At 37.3% G+C, this 22,415-nt stretch overlaps 1 protein-coding gene across 1 annotated transcript in view; it reads left to right on the forward strand.

Moving 5' to 3' along the window:
* The window catches only part of mpp7a (MAGUK p55 scaffold protein 7a), a 116,193-nt gene that overhangs the window by 11,162 nt on the left and 82,616 nt on the right, over positions 1 to 22,415 (forward strand). Inside the window, exon 2 of the mRNA XM_026276993.1 lies at positions 22,147 to 22,307. Coding sequence (XP_026132778.1) covers positions 22,271 to 22,307 — 37 coding nt within the window. The 5' untranslated portion in view covers positions 22,147 to 22,270. The remainder of the gene's footprint in view (positions 1 to 22,146; positions 22,308 to 22,415) is intronic.

The following is a 22,415-nucleotide window of genomic DNA, read 5'->3' on the forward strand; positions in this document are numbered from 1 at the left end:
GTTATGTCTATAGTCCTGTATACTTCTAGCTTCTTCTGTCTTCAACCATTATCCCTGCACAAATAGAGTTTGTAGGCTCCCTTTGCGCTTCCTTTGGCTTTAATACTGGCAACGTTTCACATGGTGTCTTATTCTTCTTGTCCATGTCTGTGGTCTGCTGGTTCTTTTCATGTTCTGAATCTTTAGACATGCTGTCAGTGTGTGTGTGTCTTGCATCTTTTGTGTATGTGCCTGTATGGAAGTTTGTGCAATTAGTGTGTGTCTTTCTGTAAAAAGGCTGTGTGTGCCAGTCAGTAATCCTCTCGTTATAAGCAGCTGTCTGAAGTGGTTTTTGGCTGTGGCCTCAGCCCTTTAAGATCTCACTCAAAACACTGGGCCTCATTCCAGATTCCCCACACTAGACCCCAGGTTTGAGTTTCACAATAGCCAAACCCCCAGGCCAGAAACACTGCTATAGACCCTCGCTCTACTTCTGCCAAATTTCTTGCTGTTTTCCACATGATGCCTACATTGTGTATTAGTTTATGAATTAATGAGCATGGAATTTGCGATAGGAAGTGAGAAATTGTTGGTGTGTGTTACAGGATTAAGCTTTGTGAGGGTGGCCTTGGCATTCAGGGTCAATAATGTAGACATACCAATGACTTATGATGATGTCAAAGCGATTCAGCTGGTGTTTCTTAAGGTGATCCTGAATGATTTCTTGCATTCCCACATGTAATGTGATTGTGTAAAGTATGAAATCCCACATAAATGTGTCCTCTCACTGTGAGATTTTGCAGCATTGTAATGTGTTGTCACATTTACCATTGTTCAGTGAATTTTTACAGGCAAAATCAAGTCATTTCAATTGTAGTGCACAAGATTGGGAATTTATGATTAGCTTGCTTAATACAGTGTCAGTGGCTCTGGATCAGTTTGATTAATTGATAAGTTTGAATAATTTAAGATTATTTGAAAAGCCAACTTTTGTTACGTTGCAATCTTAATAAAAGATGACAAGCATCACAAATGCTTCAAAAGAACTTGGAGTTGTTAGCCAGAAGGTGTTGAGGTACAAAATGTCTTGTCAAGCCCACAAAAAAGTTTATATTTTCTTTCTTAACTTGGTTTATCATCTGGTCTGAACCATTTTCCACCTTCCCTTCCAAAAATATAAAGAAGGGTAATGCTTTATTTATGTGATATTTGAGCTTCCTTAAGGACTGGGAGCACAAATGGCTCCTCTCGGTTTCGAGAAGAGACTGCAAATGTTGAGCCACAGCGTAATCCCATCACCCTGTTTTTAGATGCCGTTTATGGCTTGTTGGCTAAAAACGTCCACAAATCCATAACGTCTTTAGAGTCTCTGGTTAACAGCTGTGCCATATTAATGACAGATAGACCTGTCATTAGCCTATAGCTTTAGATATTGCCATAATAATTCCTGTAGTACATGAAGTGATTGAAAGACTTCAGTACCATGAAGAACGTAATTTTTACCTGTCTTAGACTGCTTAAAAAGCTCCTTCTAAGCTTCCTATATAATAGAAATGCACCAATTGCAATTTTTTTGGCTGATTCTGTTTTCGTTTTTTTTTTTTTGGTATGTTCTGCTGATACCGATTTTTGCTGATTCTAAGAACTATAATTGACAGCATATACAAATAAATAAATAAATCTTCTTATCTTCAACGCAAAGTTTTATTTTCTTAAAAAAAAACAAGTTAAAAGTAAAGAAATAACAAAAAATAAATTTGCGAACAACAGCACAAATAAATGCAATAGAATAAAGAGAGCTATGAAAGTTTATTCAGGTAAGCAATACTACAGAAATTAATCAAATGCAAAATATCAAATTTAATTCATTGTAAAAATGCAAATTAATGCTTACCATTATACTGTAATAATAAAACATATTCAGTCAAGAGCAGAAAGTTATTTTCTTTTGTCTTTTGTTCTTTGATTGACAGACAGCACCTGGAATTAGGGCATGGCAAAAAATCAAATGCGATTTTCATGCGCATCTTGTCAGTAATAGTGTTGCACGGTGCACCGATACTTCAAAAGTATCGCGATTCTCGGAAATTAAAAACACCACGATTCCTAAATTTATTAGTATGGATACTTCAAAGAATGACTTGCGTTCCAGATTTGTAAGAGACGTATTTCATGTTGGTGTGTGCAACGCACACTTCCAGTACCTCCCAATGTACGTCTGTGTATTTTCTCCTCATGCAAGCAGCAAAAAAGCACTACAGCGATTTGTTTGGTCAGACAGTTCATATATAATATTCTCATTAATCGGGGATTAAACGTGGAGTTATGTTCTGTATTCTAAATATGAGCGTATCTGCACACAATTGAGAGTAAGGAGTCACGTGCCGATTTGGGTTGATTTGGGAGGGGTCTGAGCCGATCGGCCATGATGGCAGGATACGCTATCGGTTGCCAGGGGCAATGCCTTCAGAACTTCACAGAGGCGCGACTAAACATTTCAGATCGCTTTTATTTTTGCGCATTTATTTTGTCGGCGGAACAGATTGAGACGGATCTACGAATATGAGAAAGAAAAGGAAGAAAGTAAAGCAATGCAAAAACATAAGGCGAAAGAAAGGGGACCTTACAGGAACAAGCTCACACCAAGCGCAAAACAGCGGTGTTTGGAGAAGCTCTCAGGCATCCAAAATATCGACCCATACGAGCTCCCTGCAGCGGCACAGAGACCTGAACAATTTACCTCTGTGCACACATATGGACATTGAGAAGAGCATTCAGCTGCTTATTACTTTCTGATAAGCACCTTACTAACTGATCCTGCTAATTCTACTCCTGGTCTTAGAGAAAGCAGAGCTAATTGGATCAGTCTGGAGAGACTAGAATTAGTCTTTGGCAGCTATTTAAGTTTCTTTTTGTGAATCTTCCACTTCCAGGATAACACCAGATCATAAATGATTTGTTGTTCTGAGTGATTTTAAGTGTTATTACACACTGCCTAGGCATGATGTTTTCTTTTGTAAACTGTTCCTGATTTTTGTGTCATAGCAAACTTTACATGTCACACACAGGCTGTATAGATGGCTGTAATTATTTGGTTCCTGGCCTAAGGAGTTATTAATCTAAACAGTGACTTAACCTGGAATGTTAGTGACCTTAATTGATTTGATTCAGTTTACCTTTTGTTAGGGAAAGGATTCTTTCAGCCGATTGTGTAACCAGGTGGAGAGGTCAAGGGAAAGGCCTTGGCAGGGTTTCGCATTTAATCTCGGATGATATTTATCGTGCATCTTTATCAGTATCAGTCATTTTCAAAACCGATTCGCCAACAAAATAACTAACTTTTAAAATGCGCCATTGTGATCTGATGCAGCCTGTCAGAATTCACTACTCTGTGGCCTAAAGCAATCTCCGCCCACTGCCCATCTGATTTGTTGAGACTGAGTCATGAATCTGACCAATCAATGCAGAATTCATTCTCACTCCGAAAGCCTTTGCTAACTGGAGCTGCTTCAGTGATCACGCATCAGTGGTCCCTCAAAGGTAAGGCAGCAGCAGACGTTGCTCAAGTTGCAATAAATCACAATCCACTAACGTTATACTGAAGTTGCAAAACACCTCAATATTACCTATGAATGATTTCCGTGATGTGGAATATATATTGACAATGGATTAAAAATAATTGTTGTAAAACAAATATACTTAGTTTAGATGAAAAATGTGTTTTTCACAAATAAATAAATACATTTTTTTAAACCAGCAGGGCACTCAGTCTTTAGGGAAGTTTGTGTGCATTGGGAATAACAGTGGGTACGGAAAGTATTCAGACCCCCTTAAATTTTTCACTCTTTGTTATATAGCAGCCATTTGCTCAAATCTTTTAAGTTAATTTTGTTTCCTCATTGATATACACACAGCATCCCATATTGACAGAAAAACACAGGATTGTTGACATTTTTGCACATTTATTAAAAAACGTCAAACTGAAATATCACATGGTCCTAAATATTCAGTCTTTGAGTCTATTTTGAGTCTTTTTGGGAAAGGTGCAACAGGTTTTTCACACCTAGATTTGGGGATCTTCTGCCATTCCTCTTTGCAGATCCTCTTCAGTTCTGTCAGGTTGGATGGTAAATGTTGGTGGACAGCCATTTTCAGGTCTCTCAAGAGATGCTCAGTTGGATTTAAGTAGGGCCCTATGATTTCCGCGATGCAGAAAACACGGACGGAATCGCGGAATCCAGTCATAAAAACAAAATGTACAGTTTAACGCGGAATGTCACAGAATTTGTCAAATTTTGAATTAATTAATTAATTGCACTTACATCAAATCACGATATATACTATTAGCTGTAAGTAGTTTTATTTATTTTTATTTATTTATTTATTTAAAGAAACAGGGACAGCATACAATAAACATTAACCTCAAAGGGAGAGATGCATAGTACCAGGTTTTAGCTCAAGAGCTAATTTTCACCCGTAGTCCCTGGGCAGGCTGATGTTAAGCTACAATATATAAACATACATGAGTAATAAGATTTACACTTGCCAAAAAAAAAAAATTAAATAAAAATTGTACAAAAGTTCCTGCATGCTCTGCATGTCTGTGTTAATGCGGCTTCATTCATTAAACACACGGAAGCGCGCGTGACGCTCACAGTCATTTCATCTCCAGAACTGCACTGAGAGTCACTTCATGAGCATTTGACCATTTGATTTCAGTAAAACTAGCGTCACATCACATCATAGACCGTAGTATCACATACACAAAACGTGCAGTACAGTAACCCGTCAAAATAAAAGTCAGGTGTAATTTAATGACAAGTATTTGCCATTTGTTCTATTACTATTGTTCAGCAGAATGTGCATAGCCCAGTACTACTTCTACTAAAATGAAACAAACATATTTTAAGGAATAATCGCACAACATTTCTTCCATGTTTTATTTTTAATAGTAAATCCCCTTTATTTACCAAAAAACTAAGTTTGCTTAATTTTCAATAATTAAAAGATAAATTAAATGTATGTTTTATGCCTTCATTTGATAACCAGAAAAATTTAAATACACAACAGAATTTCAGAGGGGAAAAAATACCTATATACATATATATTTCATAAGGCTATTTTAAGAAAAAAAAATTAACAAATTAAGCTGTTTTTATGCATTTAAATAAGTGCACATGCCGAAACACAGATTAGGTAACAATATAACATATGGTGAAGAAAAAATAAAACCGATTTCATAGGGCCCTAGTTTAAGTCAGGGCTCTTGCTGGGCCATTCAAGAACAGTCACAGAGTTGTTGTGAAGCCACTCCTTCGTTATTTTAGCTGTATGCTTGGGGTCATTGTCTTGTTGGAAGGTGAACCTTCAGCCCAGTCTGAGGTCCTGAGCACTCTGGAGAATGTTTTTGTCCAGGATATCCCTTTACTTGGCCGCATTCATTTTTCCCTTGATTGCAACAGTCGTCCTGTCCCTGCAGTTGAAAAACACCCCCACAGCATGATGCTTCACTGTTGGGACTGTATTGGACAGGTGATGAGCAGTGCCTGGTTTTCTCCACACATACCGAGAAAGAGAGCGTGTGAGAGAGACCTTTGCACACTTACCTTGATGTATCTGAAAAAATCAATTATTTGTTTTCTCAGAGATGACGAGAGACGAATCTCCTAATATGTGGTGTGTATATATAACTGTTTTAATATTTTTTTTTTTTATGTTTCTCTTGTGACAAAAACATAGTGAAAACAATAAGAAACATTATTCGTGTTTAACAGGTTGTTTTTTAAAGTTGGTGCATAAAATTGATAGTGTTACTGAAGTGTAACAATTTAGGCTAATTCATTGTAGGCTATAATATACCGTTTTAAAATACCATTTTTAGGAGTAGCCTAATCTAATACCTTAATTTTTTATTTTCCTCACAGGCTGTCATTATGCGGTTATGTGGTATGAAATTGTTGCGACGCAAATTAATTGTTATATTAATTTAATAATAAAAGTAACCTAATAATAATAGCCAGAAAATAACAGCCAAATACTCTTAATAATGACAATATTTAATGATTTTGAAATGAAATTTCCATATTGGTGCATCCCTACATACCAATAGTATGTATTGTGCAATATTATGCAAAACTACAGCATTTTAAAGGTAGAGTTCTCCTTACATTGTCCTTACATCTTTTACTGATACTAGCAAAATACATGTATTGAATAATACATGTCAAATAATATTCTTTCCTCTATTCTTCCTGTGGGAAAACATCTCAGCCAGGCACTACAATAGTTTATTATGAATGAAATGGAAATTAAATTAAATGCAATTGATTGTGTAACCAAAATACAAATAATGCCCAGGAACTCTTAATTTGAAATGTCTACTATTGAGGGCTGGTCCTTGAGATGGTGACTTTCGCGCAGCACAAAAATGAACCAAAACTCTGCGTTTTTCGTTCAGTTTCATAATTTATTATTCAAGTAAAAATTTATTTTTCGCATTAGCCTATTTTTTTGTTGCTATATATCCTAGCTTTATTATGTTTTTCTCTGCTCGCAGAAGCGGTGCAGGTGCGTTATGTGATGGAGACCATGTGAATCCTCATGTTTTGTTTGATGCTTTTTGGGCATGTAAAATGAATCCCCGGGAAACAAATGTTAGTATTTTTAACGGGTCACAGACACTTATCATTTCTAATTTAATTCAATTCTAATTAAAAATGATCTTGGTTTAATAATTGGTTAACGAGCATTGGTTGTTGGTTAGGAAAAATAACCGAAATTAACATCCCTAGTCTGAACTAAGCTCAGTTGAGACTGTTGAACATGTAACAGCGCCGCCTTGTGACAGTGCAAGTAAAGTCTATGAGTGGGAAGCACTGATCATGGAGTGCATTTAAATGGTTTAGATGTTTGTTGGCACCAAACCCCACATAGACTTGTAGAGAAGGAAGGCATAAATGTGATTGTGGTGTAATTATAGTATGGGTGTGAGGAGGGCCAGGCCCTCTGATCAGGGGATAAGGATGATTTGCTAGAAGACAATGCTATACTTGTAAGAGCCTAAAACAGATTAAAATCGATAGAAATTTGAGAATGCAGGAAAGGATGGCGAGGGAGGGAAAGGATGTGAAGCTAAAAAGAATCTCTGATTGTATTACTCTCTTCCACTCAGATTTGGGGGAGTAGTTCTCATTCAAAAGAAAGAGACAGAAGCTCTGAATCTCCCCGCAGTCAGTGCTCACTTTGTTTAAACATCTGAGACAAAGGAGCCCATTATAAAGGGAGGGGGGGGGGGGGGGGTTACACACACACACACACACACACACACACACACACACACATCTATTGGTCCCTCTCTGTCTCATAGTTTAGACAATGAGGCTCTCAAGCAGTCACATCGTAAGAGCGAACTACTGTAGACTGCTGTCCCGGTTTACAACGTCAGAGATGTTATGTAGCTGTTTTGACCTCATTTATGCGTCCTGAACTATTGTGGGCTTTTCCCATGGCACTTGAGTGCTGAGTTCCAGTTTAAGCCCTTAAAGGGTCTGGAAAAAAAATTGTGCCCCTCTCTCACTGTAGACCAGTTTATTGTTGTGCACAACTATGATAGAAAACTTGTGGATTTCATCATTTTCATTCCATTTTTAGGTATCTAAAGTGTTGCCTCCACTTTTTCTTTGGTCCCACAATTCTCGGTTTTGCACAATTTTTAAAGTCAACATGAAATCAACATTGCTGCATTTATATTTCTTTTGCTAGTTTATGGCTATCATTGCATGTTATTCTGAAGAAGAGTAAAGGTGTGTAGTATTTCAACGAAATTGAGGCAACTTTTGGCATGATGTAACCAACCTTATTATTGGGTTGCTTGTTGACTTTTGAGAAACCACCTTTTGTCTTCACTGTTTTTGTCAGTTTTGAGCTGATATGATGAGATGATATAGGTGACTAGTCATCAGACATCTTGTCTGATCTTGCCTAATTATTAGGAAACTGTATGTTGTTATTTCTATTTTGAGTTCTGAGAGGTATCTAATTTTCTGATACATACACTTGCAACCAGACTCTAGTTTTGGTATTTCTATAAACAGTTACTGGCTTTAGTTCAGATGCACTGATGTTTGTTACATATGAAGTGCTGCTGAAATGCTGAAAAGGCCAATCCATATAAACTCAAACTGCTGCTCTCTAAGAAGGTGAAGATCAATGTATGATAGCTTTAGCCTAATCACCTGGTAGTTATGAAATGACATAACCGTATCCAGTGGCAAGTAGGGCTGGGTGATATGACGATATCATTGTCTATCAGTGATGTCTCGTAAGTATCGCTGTCGCTATCGTTGATGTCAACAATCAGGTAACAGATGATTATCGCCATTGTAAGAAAAAAATGACAAATAATAAACCTACGTTGCAATAAGTATTTTATATAGCCCCATAGTTGGTCTTTTTGCATGCAAGAATTAAAAGCTATTGCACATTCGGAAATCAGATCGGGGCCTCATTTATGACTGTTGCGTATGACAGGGCATGCCTCACTTCCTACGCAAAAGATGGGATTTATAGTCAAGTCACCTTTATTTATCAAGCACTTTAAACAAAACCAATTGTGTCAAAGCAATTAAACAACATTTAATTAGGAAAACTGTTTGTCAGTAATGCAAAATGATAGTTAAAGGCAGATCATCATTGAATTCAGTGATGTCATCATCTCAGTTCAGTTTAAATGGTATCCTTGCAATCAAGTCAGTGATATCGCTGTAAATGAAGAGTCCTCAACTAAGCAAACCAGAGGTGACAGCGGCAAAAAACTCCATCGGTGACAGAATGGAGAAAAAACCTTGGGAGAAACCCGGCTCAGTCGGGGGGCCTGTTCTCCTCTTACCAGACAAAACCAGCAGTTCAGTTCCAGGCTGTAGCAAAGTCACATTGTGCAGAGGTCTCAACTGGTTCCTGTGGTCCTGTCCCGGTTGTCGTCTGAGACGAAGTCTTTACAGGGTATCTGTATCTGGGGCTCATCTAGTTGTCCTGGTCTCTGCTGTCTTTCAGGGCTGTAGAGGTCCTCTCTAGGTCTATTCTAGTATTGCGACTTTATTCTTGTAGTATTATGACTTTATTCTTGAAACATTTAGACTTTATTCACGTAGTAGGCCTATTTCGACTTTATTTTGGAAACATTTCGACTTCATTCTGGAAACATTTAGACTTTATTCTCGTAGTAGGCCTATTTCGACTTTATTCTCGAAACATTTCGACTTTAAACTCGTAATCTTAGATTAGATTTTTTTTAATGTGGGACTAAAATGCCACCGTACTACTGAACACTGTTAGCTGGCTAGCTGTATAAGATTGTGTTCTACGCCAGTGATCCTCAAATCTGGCTCGCGAGATCCAGTTTCCTGCAGAGTTTAGCTCCGACTCTAATTAAACACACCTGCCTGTGATTTTCTAATGATCCTGAAGACACTGATTAGCAAACTCATGCGTGTTTGATTAGGGTTAGAGCTAAACTTTGCAGGAAAGTGGATCTCACGAGCAAGATTTGAGGATTACTGTTCTACGCTAATATATTACTTCACAGGCCTTACTGGCTTGTACTTTTAAATCCATAATATTATAAATTGACACTTTATTGCTGGTCTGTGGTTTCACACTGCTGTAATTTTTAAATATTACAGAAAGAACATCATGTAGCCAGCTGCAAAAATTCTGGCAGGGCAGTCAGGTTCCCCCGAACCCAAGCTTCTAGTCAATAAGATGGCCTCTGCTGTCAAAAAAACTATTTTGGTTGACCACTATTTACATTTAGCCATTTAGCAGATGCTTTTATCCAAAAGAGCAATGATATGCAAGCACTGTAACAAGTATGACTGTGCATGTGCAATTACGATATGATTTTGAGCATGCAAGATTTCTAAATCATTTTATAGCATGATTTTCCATTGCCCTGACTTCCTACAGTATACTATCCAAAGCAATCATAATGCAGTGCGCCTAAATGGAGCATGAGAACAGACCGGGAACTTTTTGATAAACAAGGCAATAATAGATGGCACTCGTGGAGGTAGGAAAGTTATATTTATTGAATTTATATGTGAATATGTCTATGAAAGATTGTATTACGTACTGTGATTAAAATAGAATTCACAATGGTGAAAAAGCATTTTCAGAAACGATGATCAAATCAAATTAATGGATAAATGTACTGTTTGTTTGTGTTAAACAGCAGGGATGTCTCCTGTGTGAAAGCAAAATGGAAAGATACAGATACATTTTTAATAAAATTGATAGTTTATGTTTTGAGAATGGTCAACCCTACTCCATTCTGCAGATATTGTTTAACATTTGAATATTAGATATTTTTATATTTGTATTGCCAAAATGTCTGCAGTTGCCACATACAATTAAAACTGAAAATAGTACAAAGCAGCATAGGCTATACATTAAGAACAAAAGTTTTTGTCTCTGTGGCAGATGCACGTCTCTTTCGCCAGTTTCTTTGTGTCTCTCTCAGAAGCACCTTATCTCTCCTGAGATACAATATAACATGTTTTTGTTTTATGTAATACTCTTTAGGCCTATGCAGTTGCAAGAATTGCAAAAGCCAAATCCAACGAGGCATGAAAACACCTAACTAAACCTGCTCTGCAAGTTTGAAAACCCTCAAAAAGATACTGTCCATATGAAAGAGCAAGAGATTCACACTTATTTTTCAACCGCCAAAAGCTATACATACTGTATCTTACCAGAAGTTAATGCTGTTAAATAGAGCGAGAGAGATAAAAAAAAAATGCATTGAGAGAAAAAAAAAAAAAACTTGAATCTCATTATATTGAGGTATCAATCAAAAAACCAGAAGCAATCTATGCTCTCTTAAACTGTACTTTCATTGAAAAGTATGCATTTGTTATTCATTCACAGTCTATATGCTTGAAATAATCTTTTAGTTCAAACTTTAAGTGCCATTGTTTAAAAAAAAATGCTTTATTGATTGACGTTTCATAGACTTTCAGTTTTTTTTATACTAGATTTAACTTGAATCTCAATGCTTTCAAGGAGTTAAATAAGTTGAAATGGGTAAAAATGTCCCAGTGCGTGTTAAATAGCCTAAATGAACTTGTATCTTGTATAGTAACCGAAGACCTTGATTGCATGTTTGAAACTAACAATATAATTTGATTGTTTTTAAATTGAACAATTCCTGTATAAAATGGGACAGCAACCGTTACATATCAAACATTTTTAAAGTGTCCACTGCTGAGCAATGCGGGAGGCAGGTTCTGCACCAGAGCTCACAAAGTGAATGGGCATGCACAATCTTTAGGGGGAGGAGACTTTTTTTGTTCTTAAAGTAATTTTCAGATGCAGTGAAAAATAAATGGGATAAACACAAAACTTGTAAATAGTTAATAACATAGTAAATTTACCCACAGTAACAAAATTGTACCGATTAATAACCTATTTTCGTTTGCTGCATGTTTTTTTTTTTTTTAAAACACACTAAAAATAAATCGTTTTTGAGAGAAAAAAAAATGTCATGTATCACTCGTGAACGAGTCAGTGTGTTGTTTGTTATCTGGCTCTGCTCGGTGTTCATCTTCAGTTCTCTCTTCACAGCAGTTCAGTCAGTGTACTGTTTGAGTACATGCATTACTCCGGGATATTGGTTTGTTTGAACTCCGAGGGAGTGTCAGCCACATTAAAAAAAGTTAACGGCTTAAGTCATTTGTGGATTAATGCACATTAGAGATGCAAACCATTTGAAATGATTCAGTTCGATTTGGTGAACTGAATGATTCATTCGCGAACCAGATATTTGTTTTGAACGCTCTCTCACAACAGACACGGAAGAGAAGACAATGCTGAATAAAGTCGTAGTTTTTGCTATTTTTGGACCAAAATGTATTTCCGATGCTTCAAAAAATTCTAACTGACCCTCTGATGTCACATGGACCACTTTGATGATGTTTTTCTTACCTTTCTGGACATGGACAGTATACCTTACACACAGCTTCAATGGAGGGACTGAGAGCTCTCGGACTAAATCTAAAATATCTTAAACTGTGTTCCAAAGATAAACGGAGGTTTTATGGGTTTGAAACAACATGTGGGTAAGTTATTAATTACATAATTTTGCTATCTGGGTGAACTAACCCTTTAAGTCCGCCTGATTTATGCAGCAAACATATTTTGTTTATCAAAAAAATATCTACTCTAGAGGGGCTTGGCTGTTTGTTATTGATTCTATTTGGAAGTCTACCGGAAGTTAAGTTAGGGCCACAAAAGTGTGCATGTGCAGTAACGTTTCTTTATGTTGTTGCCGTTGAAACAGTCTATAATGCACCAACAGGATATTTCTAGTTCCCCTCACTTTACAACAAATCCTTCAAATTTAACAGGCATCAAAACTATGGATTAACACATGTGGAATTATAAATGGAATTATATGCATAACAAAAAGTGTGAAACAACTGAAAATGTCATATTCTAGGTTCTTCAAATAGCCACCTTTTGCTTTGATTACTGCTTTGCACACTTCTAACGAGCTTCAAGAGGTAGTCACCTGAAATGGTCTTCCAACAGTCTTGAAGGTCCCCCCCCCGAGAGATGCTTAGCATTTGTTGGCCCTTTTGCCTTCAGTCTGCGGTCCAGCTCACCCCTAAACCATCTCGATTGGGTTCAGGTCCGGTGACCGTGGAGGCCAGGTCATCTGGCGCAGCACCCCATCAAGAAAACTCTTTGAATGAGAAGGTGTGTCCAAACTTTTGGTCTGTACTGTAGCTCCGGTTGACTGCTCACTGACAACATCAGTCGTTCCTTCATGTTGAATGAGTGATTCCCGAGCAGGCTCCTGATTGGTTAATGCAGCATGAATTGACACCAAAGTTCAAATTTTTCAACTCTGGTGTCAGACGGGAATTCGCGTGAAACCCGTAAATGCACAAAAGCACCATTCGCATCACCATTTTATTTCCAGTCTTCAAGTACTTTTTCAGAAGTTAGCTCTGTGGCTAGTAAGATGTTACGCTGTTAATTTTTGTTTGGAGAAACAACAATTTATCACTACACATGTTTGACAGCTCTGGCATGACGATACACTTAAAAATTATGTATTAAAAACGCAGTGCGTTCGTTTGTTGATGGCGTAAAAGTTTGCGAGCCGAGATTTCTTTCAGTGATACAGTGTTGAACGGGAATTTTCCCCACATTTTCCCTCAACCACAAAAAAATAAAATAAATAAATACACTTCTACTGGTGAATCCTTCCCTTTGGAATTAGCTACTTCAGCAAGAGTCGGCTGTTTCAAAACCTAGTAAGCTGATTAGATAGGCAGCATTTTTGATCATCACTGAAAGAGAAAATTTCTTTCATTGAGACTTGAGATTAAATAAACTGCTTAAGTATTGTAGATCTTGTAGTATTAATTCTCAAATGCAGTTATACATTGTCGGTTAAAAACAAGAAAGTGGCTGGTAGATTTTGAAATCCACCAGCCACAGTGGCCGGTGGACAAAAAAGTTAATTTCCATCCCTGCCCTGTGGTGGCAGTATTAACCATTTTGGTTGTCCACCTACTGTAAAATAACAAAAAACTTGCATAAAGTTTAAATAGCCTTTTTCCAGTTTTGTATACCCAAGTAAACATGTATAATAACTATATAACCAAATAAATAAGAAACATATAATTTTTATTAGCAAAATGAGTAAGTAAGCTTGGAGGCACGGCATACACCTTGATGTCAAATAAAACGAATAAACACAACGTTTAAAGTAAAATTCAGCAAACAATAATGTGTAACCAGTTGAAATGGAAATGAATGTTTAAAAAGAGTCAACAGTTTTTTCAAATTCAAAATATTGCCAGAAAGGCACTTTTGAATTTCATTTCAAAACTAAATAATTTTGTCGGTCTCACCTCACTCTTGTCAGTCAGCTTGACTCACTCTCCTCACTGGATAATTTAAATCTGATCTGTGATGTGACTGTCGTTCGGCACGCTGCATTGAGCAGCCACGTTCAGTTTTTTATTGTAGTGTCTGTTTTTTAAGTGAAATGAAATTATTTTTATAACTATGAAAAATCTAAACGATGGTGGGGGTCGATGCTGCATTGGACAAGTAACATAACTGGTGTTGTGGCTTAACACTGGTATCACTGTCAGCACAGTCTATCATGGCAACCCTATTACATATGTAAACATACTTACAGACTATGAGTCAGACGCACCAAACTGTTCTTGCAAAGCTGAATCGGACACAGATGTCGTAGGCTACTCTCACAGGAAACAGTCCTCATCTGCCATAAAATGAGCTGCACACATCTTAATATTTGGTTTGACAGCAGTGTTGTATATACAACTTAACCACTGATTCTAGTTGTGTTCTCTTTTGGAAGGCCAAACAAAGTAGTTTTGCTTTCACAAGGAAATGCACAACGTCTCCACATCATTGATGATGGCCTGAAGATTTGGGTGGCATTATGCAAATCTTCCCGCTTTGTGACGTAGACGTGGGGGCTTGTTAAAATGAGCCATTTTAGGGGGGTGTGGTTGACTCTTAACTTTCATAAAGAATATCTCTTTCCCCCCTCTCTGCATTATATGACCCCTTTGAAACCCAGAAGCTGAAGAGAAGAGGTTTCAGTATAGAAGGAATTGTAAAGAAGCAATGAGAAAAGTAACATGGGAAGTAATGATACAAACTTTGTTGTTGAGCTTGAGTTTAAAAATGTAAACCTTTTGTGTTTCATTCATCTCATGGATCCGAGAGAGGGTCCTGAGAAAGAGCTCCACATGGCGTGCTGCCATTGTTTGTTTTCATGCTAAGAGGCTTAGCATGTGGATTAGACTGAGGGCTCTTGTGTGTGGAAATCACTGTTGAGCTCACAGTATTAACTTTGAGTTTAAAGAGAGAATCCCTGCAAATGTCACGTTTAATTTACTAATTACATAACATATACTCTCTCTCTCTCTCTCTCTCTGCATATATATACATCTACTGTAAATAACTATACTATCTCCCAATAGTAATATAAGGTCAAAAAGTTGTGTGGTAACTCTATTAGTCACAAAACAGCTGTAGAAATCCACTAATTCCATCCGCCATGCTACTCCATTTTATTTTGTCCATGCATGTCGCAAGCCATCTGTGTTTCTGCCATCAAACTTTTTTCCTCCCGTGTTTGTAGCATTGTGAGCAGCGTGTCAGTGTCTTACTGTTATAATACCCATTGATCTGTTATAGTTTGTTATTTAAAAACAAAAAAAAATTACTCATCCATTCAGCACTCAAACTGCATGTTGTGTTCGGTTACTACAGTCAAAACAATGAAACTCTCTTCAAGGGCGCACAGTAACTGAGGTTTAAATCTGTTCAAAGAAAAGGCTCAATAAACTAATGCACAGATTTAATACACTGCAACCACTGTAGGCAACCACACTCCTACAGACATATTTAGCTGAGCAAGCCAAATTAAGCGAGCAAAAAGTAGGCCCATTTCAACAGAAAGGGCAACGAAGTTACTTGCAAGATATGCTACGCGGTATTAAAATAAAGCAGTAGTGCAAGTACAATGCAATATCACTTGCGACGCAAACATCCACTGCCAAATGGCACGCGCTTCCTAAAGTTGGCCACTTTAGCGAGATGTTATCTCTTTATTCCCAGGACATCTGTGCCATGGGAGAGAGTGTGTCTGCTGTGGGCTGTCCACAGACTGTGCTCCAGACTAACCCCACATCATGACACGTTACATGGTTTGAATAAAAATGTGAAAAATAAATTATAGTGGCTGAAAAAATAATCGAGCTCATTTTTTTTAATCATGCGATTAATTGATTTATCAACTATCGCGACAGGCCTAGGCACATTCTAACATACCTACGTTACGATATGGGAAGTTTTGCATAACATCACCCAAATGTTCATGCAAAAAAACAAGGCGTAACTTTTATTCTTGCTGTTGTCGCCGGAGCCGGTGTTTCGGTGTGAAAGCGAAAATACTTTTTGTCTTCCCAAAGAGGATATAGTTAGAAACCAGTGTTTAAGTTGTATTTACAACTGTTCCAAAACTGTTCAACCCAAATATTCAGACGTGTGCAGCACATTTTATAGAGTTTTTTGATCCAGGTAGAATAGACTTCAATGCGGTGGTTCTGACTCACAGATTGTAAGTGCGTTTACATATTTAAAGGATTTGGCACTGATGATTCAAACGTGAGTTTTGAGTGGTGTAGAGTTACTCTTGTTTGTTGTTTTTTTTCTATCACAAATGAAGACATGGTTTTATGTTTAAGTGGCATGACGCAATGCGTAAATTAGTATAAGTCAGAGGTTCACGCGCCCCTGCTCTGCACATTTTTGTATGTTTCTCTTATCGCTTCAGACATTTGTTCTATTTGAACAGAAGTGTCCTGTGAAGTGGACATCATGGGCTATTTTGAAGTAAACTTCAAAAGTTTTCCCCTGCTCAGGGAGTAGGGAGCAATGAACACTGTGTTGGGAACACACAATCAATGGGAACACAGTTCATTTACAGAGCTCACTTCTAACGAGCTGATTGTCTGAATCAGATGTAATAACAAAGAGAGACATGCAAAATATGCAGAGCTGGGGGGCACAATGACTGGAATAACCACCGGTATTGTAATTATAATCCATAATTATGTCCCCACTGGAAGCAACAAATGCCTTGTTTATAATGGGTTTTAATGTTTTTGTCTCTTTGCTCTGGGACACATGGCATCAGAGTAGAGGTCAACCGATGTATCAGTTTTGCTGATTAATCGGCAGAGATCAGTGTTGTGGGTAACGCGTTACAAAGTACTTTGATAACTGCATTATTTAAAGTTAAAGAATAATCAGGAGTTATCTTGTGGTGCTCATAATATACAGTAGCCTAGGCTACCCGGGCTGGGTAGGTGTGAATTTTGATTAATAATATGTTCTGTGATAATAAATAAAATGCCATGTGGAATAGCCTATTGCAGACTGTCTTTCCTGTTATTGTTATCCTGCAGTGTTAATTTAGTCGACTTCTAGGTGCATTTAACGGGGCCGGGGGCTGTGTCTGTCATTTGTGAGCTGCTGCAAACGGCTTTTAATTTTTGGTAACGCATGAGTACTCTAACGCGTTACTTTTATGAATAGGTAACGCTGTATCATAACTGATTACTTTTAATTGATGGTAACGTTGTAACCTAACTAACTACTTTCCAAAGTAAATATACCTAACACTGGCAGAGATACAGTAGTTGATTGCTGGAACGATCGGTTATCGGCAAAAACCATGGCAATAGTTTCCCGGGTTGTGTCAGTTGCTGGAGCGACTGAGAAGGCTCTGTTTTCATTATGACCTCTAGTGGTTGAAATCACTGACAGCATGTGCTGTGTGTTCAGACACGTGATGCTGCACACTGAACACAGTGAGAAACTTCAGACCCGGATTTAAATGCAGCTGACAGAATATCCTGCCCTGCCACAGAGCGCCATTCACATAGTTTTCCGTTACATTACATTATATTCGCCCGAATCGTTGTTAATGTACATAATGAATTGTATATTGAGCATTTTCATCAAAACGTTTGTCTTTCTGTGATGAAAACACATGAACAACATCTCCAGAACTGCTCTGAGAGTCACTTCATGAGCATTTGACTGCTTGATTTGAGCAAAAGTACACATGCACAGAATTGTAAAGGTATTCACGGCAACACGTCAAAATACACGTCTTGATTTTTCAGTAGAATGTGTATAGCCTACTACTACTCCTACTAAAATGAAACAAACATAATTTTTTAAGGAATATAGTAAATCACATTTAATTTTAATCCCATTAATTTTGAGTAATTAAAAGATTAATGAAATTAATGTTTCATTCCTTGATTTGATAACAATAAAAATGTAAAGACACAGAATTTTTGAGAGGAAAAAAAATTGGCTTTTTAAGAAATAAATGTTTTTGTTGTTTTATGAGTTCAAATAATTAGACATGCTAAAACACAGAATTTGGTAACTAAAAAATAGGGTGAGGGGATATTTTATTACAATTATTACTACTACTACTAGTATGGTCATTGAAAACTATTGGTTAATTAATGAATTGGCATCGGCCAGTGTGGTCCAACCTAGCTATCGGTATCGGCAAAATGCACTATTGGTCGACCTCTACATCAGAGTATAGTAAGGGGCATAACATTTGTCACATGTTTGAGGTATTCGGCCAATCACAATGCACTGGATAGCTGGGAATTCCGAGCACGTCTTGCTTTTCAGAACGATAAGCTTTGTGAAAATGACCCCTTTAATGTTATAATGTAACTTTTTCGACAGTGATGTGTGCTTCAAGCTTTCATTCACATGTGGTTTACTGTCTGTGTGCCTGTGCCAATCCACAGACGAATGAATAGAGTGAGCGTTGATGTGTGGTGGAGTGCCAGAGTGCCTCTAGAAGCTGTCCTCCAAAAAGACCCCTAAATAAATCCTTCATCTCCTAATGACTCCACACAGCCTCTGAGGGCCCATAGAGACGATGACAAACAATACTCACCCTAACTCTCATTGAAGGAACGGGGCTGTTGTTTTCACACAATCACCCCCGATAGTCACCTTAGTGACTCTTACAGCTCTCCAAATCTCAAATGCACCTTTAATGGTGCGCGCACACACACACACACACTTCTAACCATGTGCACCACAAGACCTAGTAGAAATGAGCTGAACTTTGAGCTAGCTGAAACCATTGAACCATGTCTTTTGTTTAGACTTTGATTGACCTTCAGTGTTTGTTTATAGAATAACTTGTAAGTGATTATGATTTAGATATAAAACAGCACATTCATATATAAACAAAAATGTATTACATTTTAAAGGTTTTGCATTAAATGAATGAACCCAGGCCAACTTCAACTGTGGTACACTGTATGTTTGAGTGCATGATTTTGTAAATGTAGATTTATGCTATATCTCCACCTGGTGGTTACATTGTGTAAACATATATCTTTGCTTTATGAGACTGAAACATCAAGGATTCTTCTTCTGCTTTGGTATATTTATTTATTTTTAGGTATTTTTTTCTTGCACTAACAACCCCCCCCCCCCCCATAAAAAGCATTTTATTATATACATTTTACATTTAAAAAATATAAGTGTGTTCTTAAATGCATTATACAGCAGTGTTGTGCTGAAAATGATTACCTAATTTATTGTGTGTGTGTGTTTTTTTTTTTTTATGTATCTTTTGTTTTTTGTTTTTCCTACCTTTTATTCTTATCATATTGTGACTGAAAAAAAAAAACTTGTAGAAACACGTTGTTCAGGTATGTGGCTATGTGTGTGTGTTCAGTAGGCAGGTGTTAAGTTGTGAGCTGATAACATGCAGCATGTGCAGACTGAATTAATGTACGAAAGCAGATTTAGAAAAAAAGCTGATGTGTTAAATATTTTGAGGTTTAGGCACTTTCTCCTATTTTAGCTTCATATTCAATGAGAACTATAATTTAAGACACCCAGAAGAGTGTAAAAACTGTGGCTTTTTGATGTTATCAAAACATCAAATACAACTTTTTACTGTACTTTACTGTAATGAAATATTAAAAGAGGTGTATTTCAGAATATACAGCTAATTGTAAAAAGCCTGCGAGATGAGAAAGATTATGCTAGACATTGGACTCATGCATATGAACTCGCTGCAGCGGACAAGGAAAGATACAAGTTTGTTTCACTGTTAAAATCTACAAAAACCTAACTGATTATACATCCACTTAATGGTCCCCCCCCCCCACACACACACACACTATTTATAAACTAATAGAAATGGTTTAGTCCGAATACACTAATACTTTTGATATGTCAATCGTTAAATATGCTGTATGCCAGCATAATGGTGTAAGATCTTCCAGCAGGGGATAACTGCCGAATTCAACCAGCCAAATACTGACCTCTTGAGCCCAACATAGCAGCAGATAAGCTCCTATCCAAGTGACTTCATTTTATTATAGTTTTAGCAGACACACTCGCAGTCAGAGTGCCTTATAATGCATTACTGGCACGTGGCAATTTATTGTGTTCCCAGTGGTTCATTGTATGAAGTCAGGAAAGCATTTTGTAGTTTTCCATATAAAACAGGTATGTGTGTTTTATGGATAAAGTTCTACTAGGCCTTTATGACTGCATAGCATTGCAGCAAACCTGATGTGTGTGAGCATGAGCTAAATGGTGAGAGAGGTTGTGTGCGAAAAAAAATGTAAAAAAACTCAAGGTTTAAGTTCTATATATACATTCCACAAAATGCAGAATATACACAATATATGGGTCCATTTCAGCAGTAAAAATGCAACCATTGAGTCAGCACAACTGAATTTAGCCCTTACCTGCTCTTATTACAGCACTGACGTTGCACACGTTTCCAGTAGCCCTTCGTCATAATTCATTTTTCCAGTACAAATCATCTTTAGAGGCCCATTCAGTCCAACATAAATGCTGTAATTCTTTTGATTTACTGATCTATAAGACTCTTATTGCACCTGCAGCTGATTCAATGATCTCCTGGTGCCCTTGATTTAGTGATTCACATATTCTCTATGAAGCAGTTATGCTCAAGTATATTAGAGCCCATATCAATTACCTAAAATAATTACTCTAATTTATTTCATTTTTTAAAAAACGTCCTGAGTTTCTCTTGTGGTCTGTGGGGAATGGCTTAAACCGTACAGCTGCATGCCAGTAATAAAAGTAGCTTAAAGGCAAAATTACAATTTCTCTTTTGCCATATGTATTACACATTAATGCTCTGAGTTCAATTCACTTTTCTGCTTAAAAATCTTTGAAATTTACATAGTTTAAGTGCCCTACTATTTATTTTTTTATTCATTTATTTTACTGTAAGTAGTGTATATTTTTTTCACTTTGGCAATTGCTATCGGTACAGGTTAACTTGTATTAAACTTGGAAAGTCTCTTTAAAATAAAAATATATTGTTATTAATATATATTATACTTAATAGCCTGATTCCTACTTTGTGATAAGTCCCCTCATCCTCACCTAGCACTTGACTATTGTTAAATTTAATATTAATCCAAGTGTTTTTATGACTGGAAGACTAATCTTTCTTTTTTCTCTCACTGTATGAAGTTTACAGACATATAAACACACTTGCTCACATTGGAATCGCGAGGCGCGTGTGCTCTTAAAACAGCATGTGCACACCAATGACACGCCATGCGTTTAATAACAGCACCACTGCCGTGAGCCAGTCTCAAGCAGGAGTTACAAGAGTACAGAGAGATCGACAGAGAAGGGTCTGCAGAGGAAATAGAAAGTGAAGGATAATGTAACAAACAATAGAGAGGGAAATGTTTCAAACTGATCTGTAGTCTGTCTCTCTGAACTCTCTCTGATCTTACGGGGGCTTGCGATGTGTGTAGCATCTGATCTATACTGTGTTCTTGCCAGTTATCTGGAGAGTATATCTGTGTTTTTTAGTAAGTGTGTAAAATCACTTTATCTGTCAATGCTCAATTCTCCTCTTCTGTCCTTTTTGGTTTAAATTGCAGATCCATCTGATGGCTGCATTTTGTTAACTGTAATGTCACCACTAGATGGCAGCAGTGCGCTTTAGGATTATCGCATAGCAGCATATGATTGAATCTCCAGCATACCATTCATTGTGATCAGGTGTTTTTTTTTTTTCTTTTCGCTCCTCTCCATAAGGTTTCTTGCTCCAAGAACCTGATACTGTGTGATCTATTTAGAGGCAGCGCAAGTATGGTTGCCCCCACCTTCCTCTTTCCATCTCTCAGTTTTTCATTTGTTCTTTCGGGCCACTGGTTACAGGTCTTTGGGGTGACATAAAGGTTTCAGGTGCTTTCGGTGCCGCAGCACGGATCAGGGCAGGCACAGCGCCCTGGATGGAAAAAAGCAGAAGATACATTTGGGGCTAATGTATCTCTGTCTCTTCGCTGCTTCCTCTGTTCCTTTGCCTCACATCTTCCATCTTTGAACTCATTAGATATTACAGATATAACAGCGTAAGCTCAGTTTGAAGGGCTTGTCCTGTTTAAACCTTTTATTTGTACATGCATTCTTACGTTAAACCTCTGTATTTTAATATATCCTAATCTTTTGTTAACATTTAATAACCTAAATGTATTTTATTATCTTTTATAGATTTGCCAATGACATAACCAAAGATTTGCAGACTCTTCCTGGGGTTGAGTCGACCATCCCCAGCGCTGCTGGATTTTTGTGGTAACGTTGTGAAGTTGAAAAGGAAGCAGATTTGCCAGGCACCATGCCGGCCCTCTCCAGCAGAACGGGCAGTGAGATAGGTACTATTTATTTGTTTTTAAATGTTTTTAAAAGAAACCGCTTATTCTTATTCTTATTTATTTGATCAAAAATAGAGTAAAAAATGCTTATATTGTGAAATGTTACAA

The sequence above is a fragment of the Carassius auratus genome, chromosome 12 (assembly GCF_003368295.1).
Source record: "Carassius auratus strain Wakin chromosome 12, ASM336829v1, whole genome shotgun sequence".
In the NCBI taxonomy this organism is placed as follows: domain Eukaryota; kingdom Metazoa; phylum Chordata; class Actinopteri; order Cypriniformes; family Cyprinidae; genus Carassius; species Carassius auratus.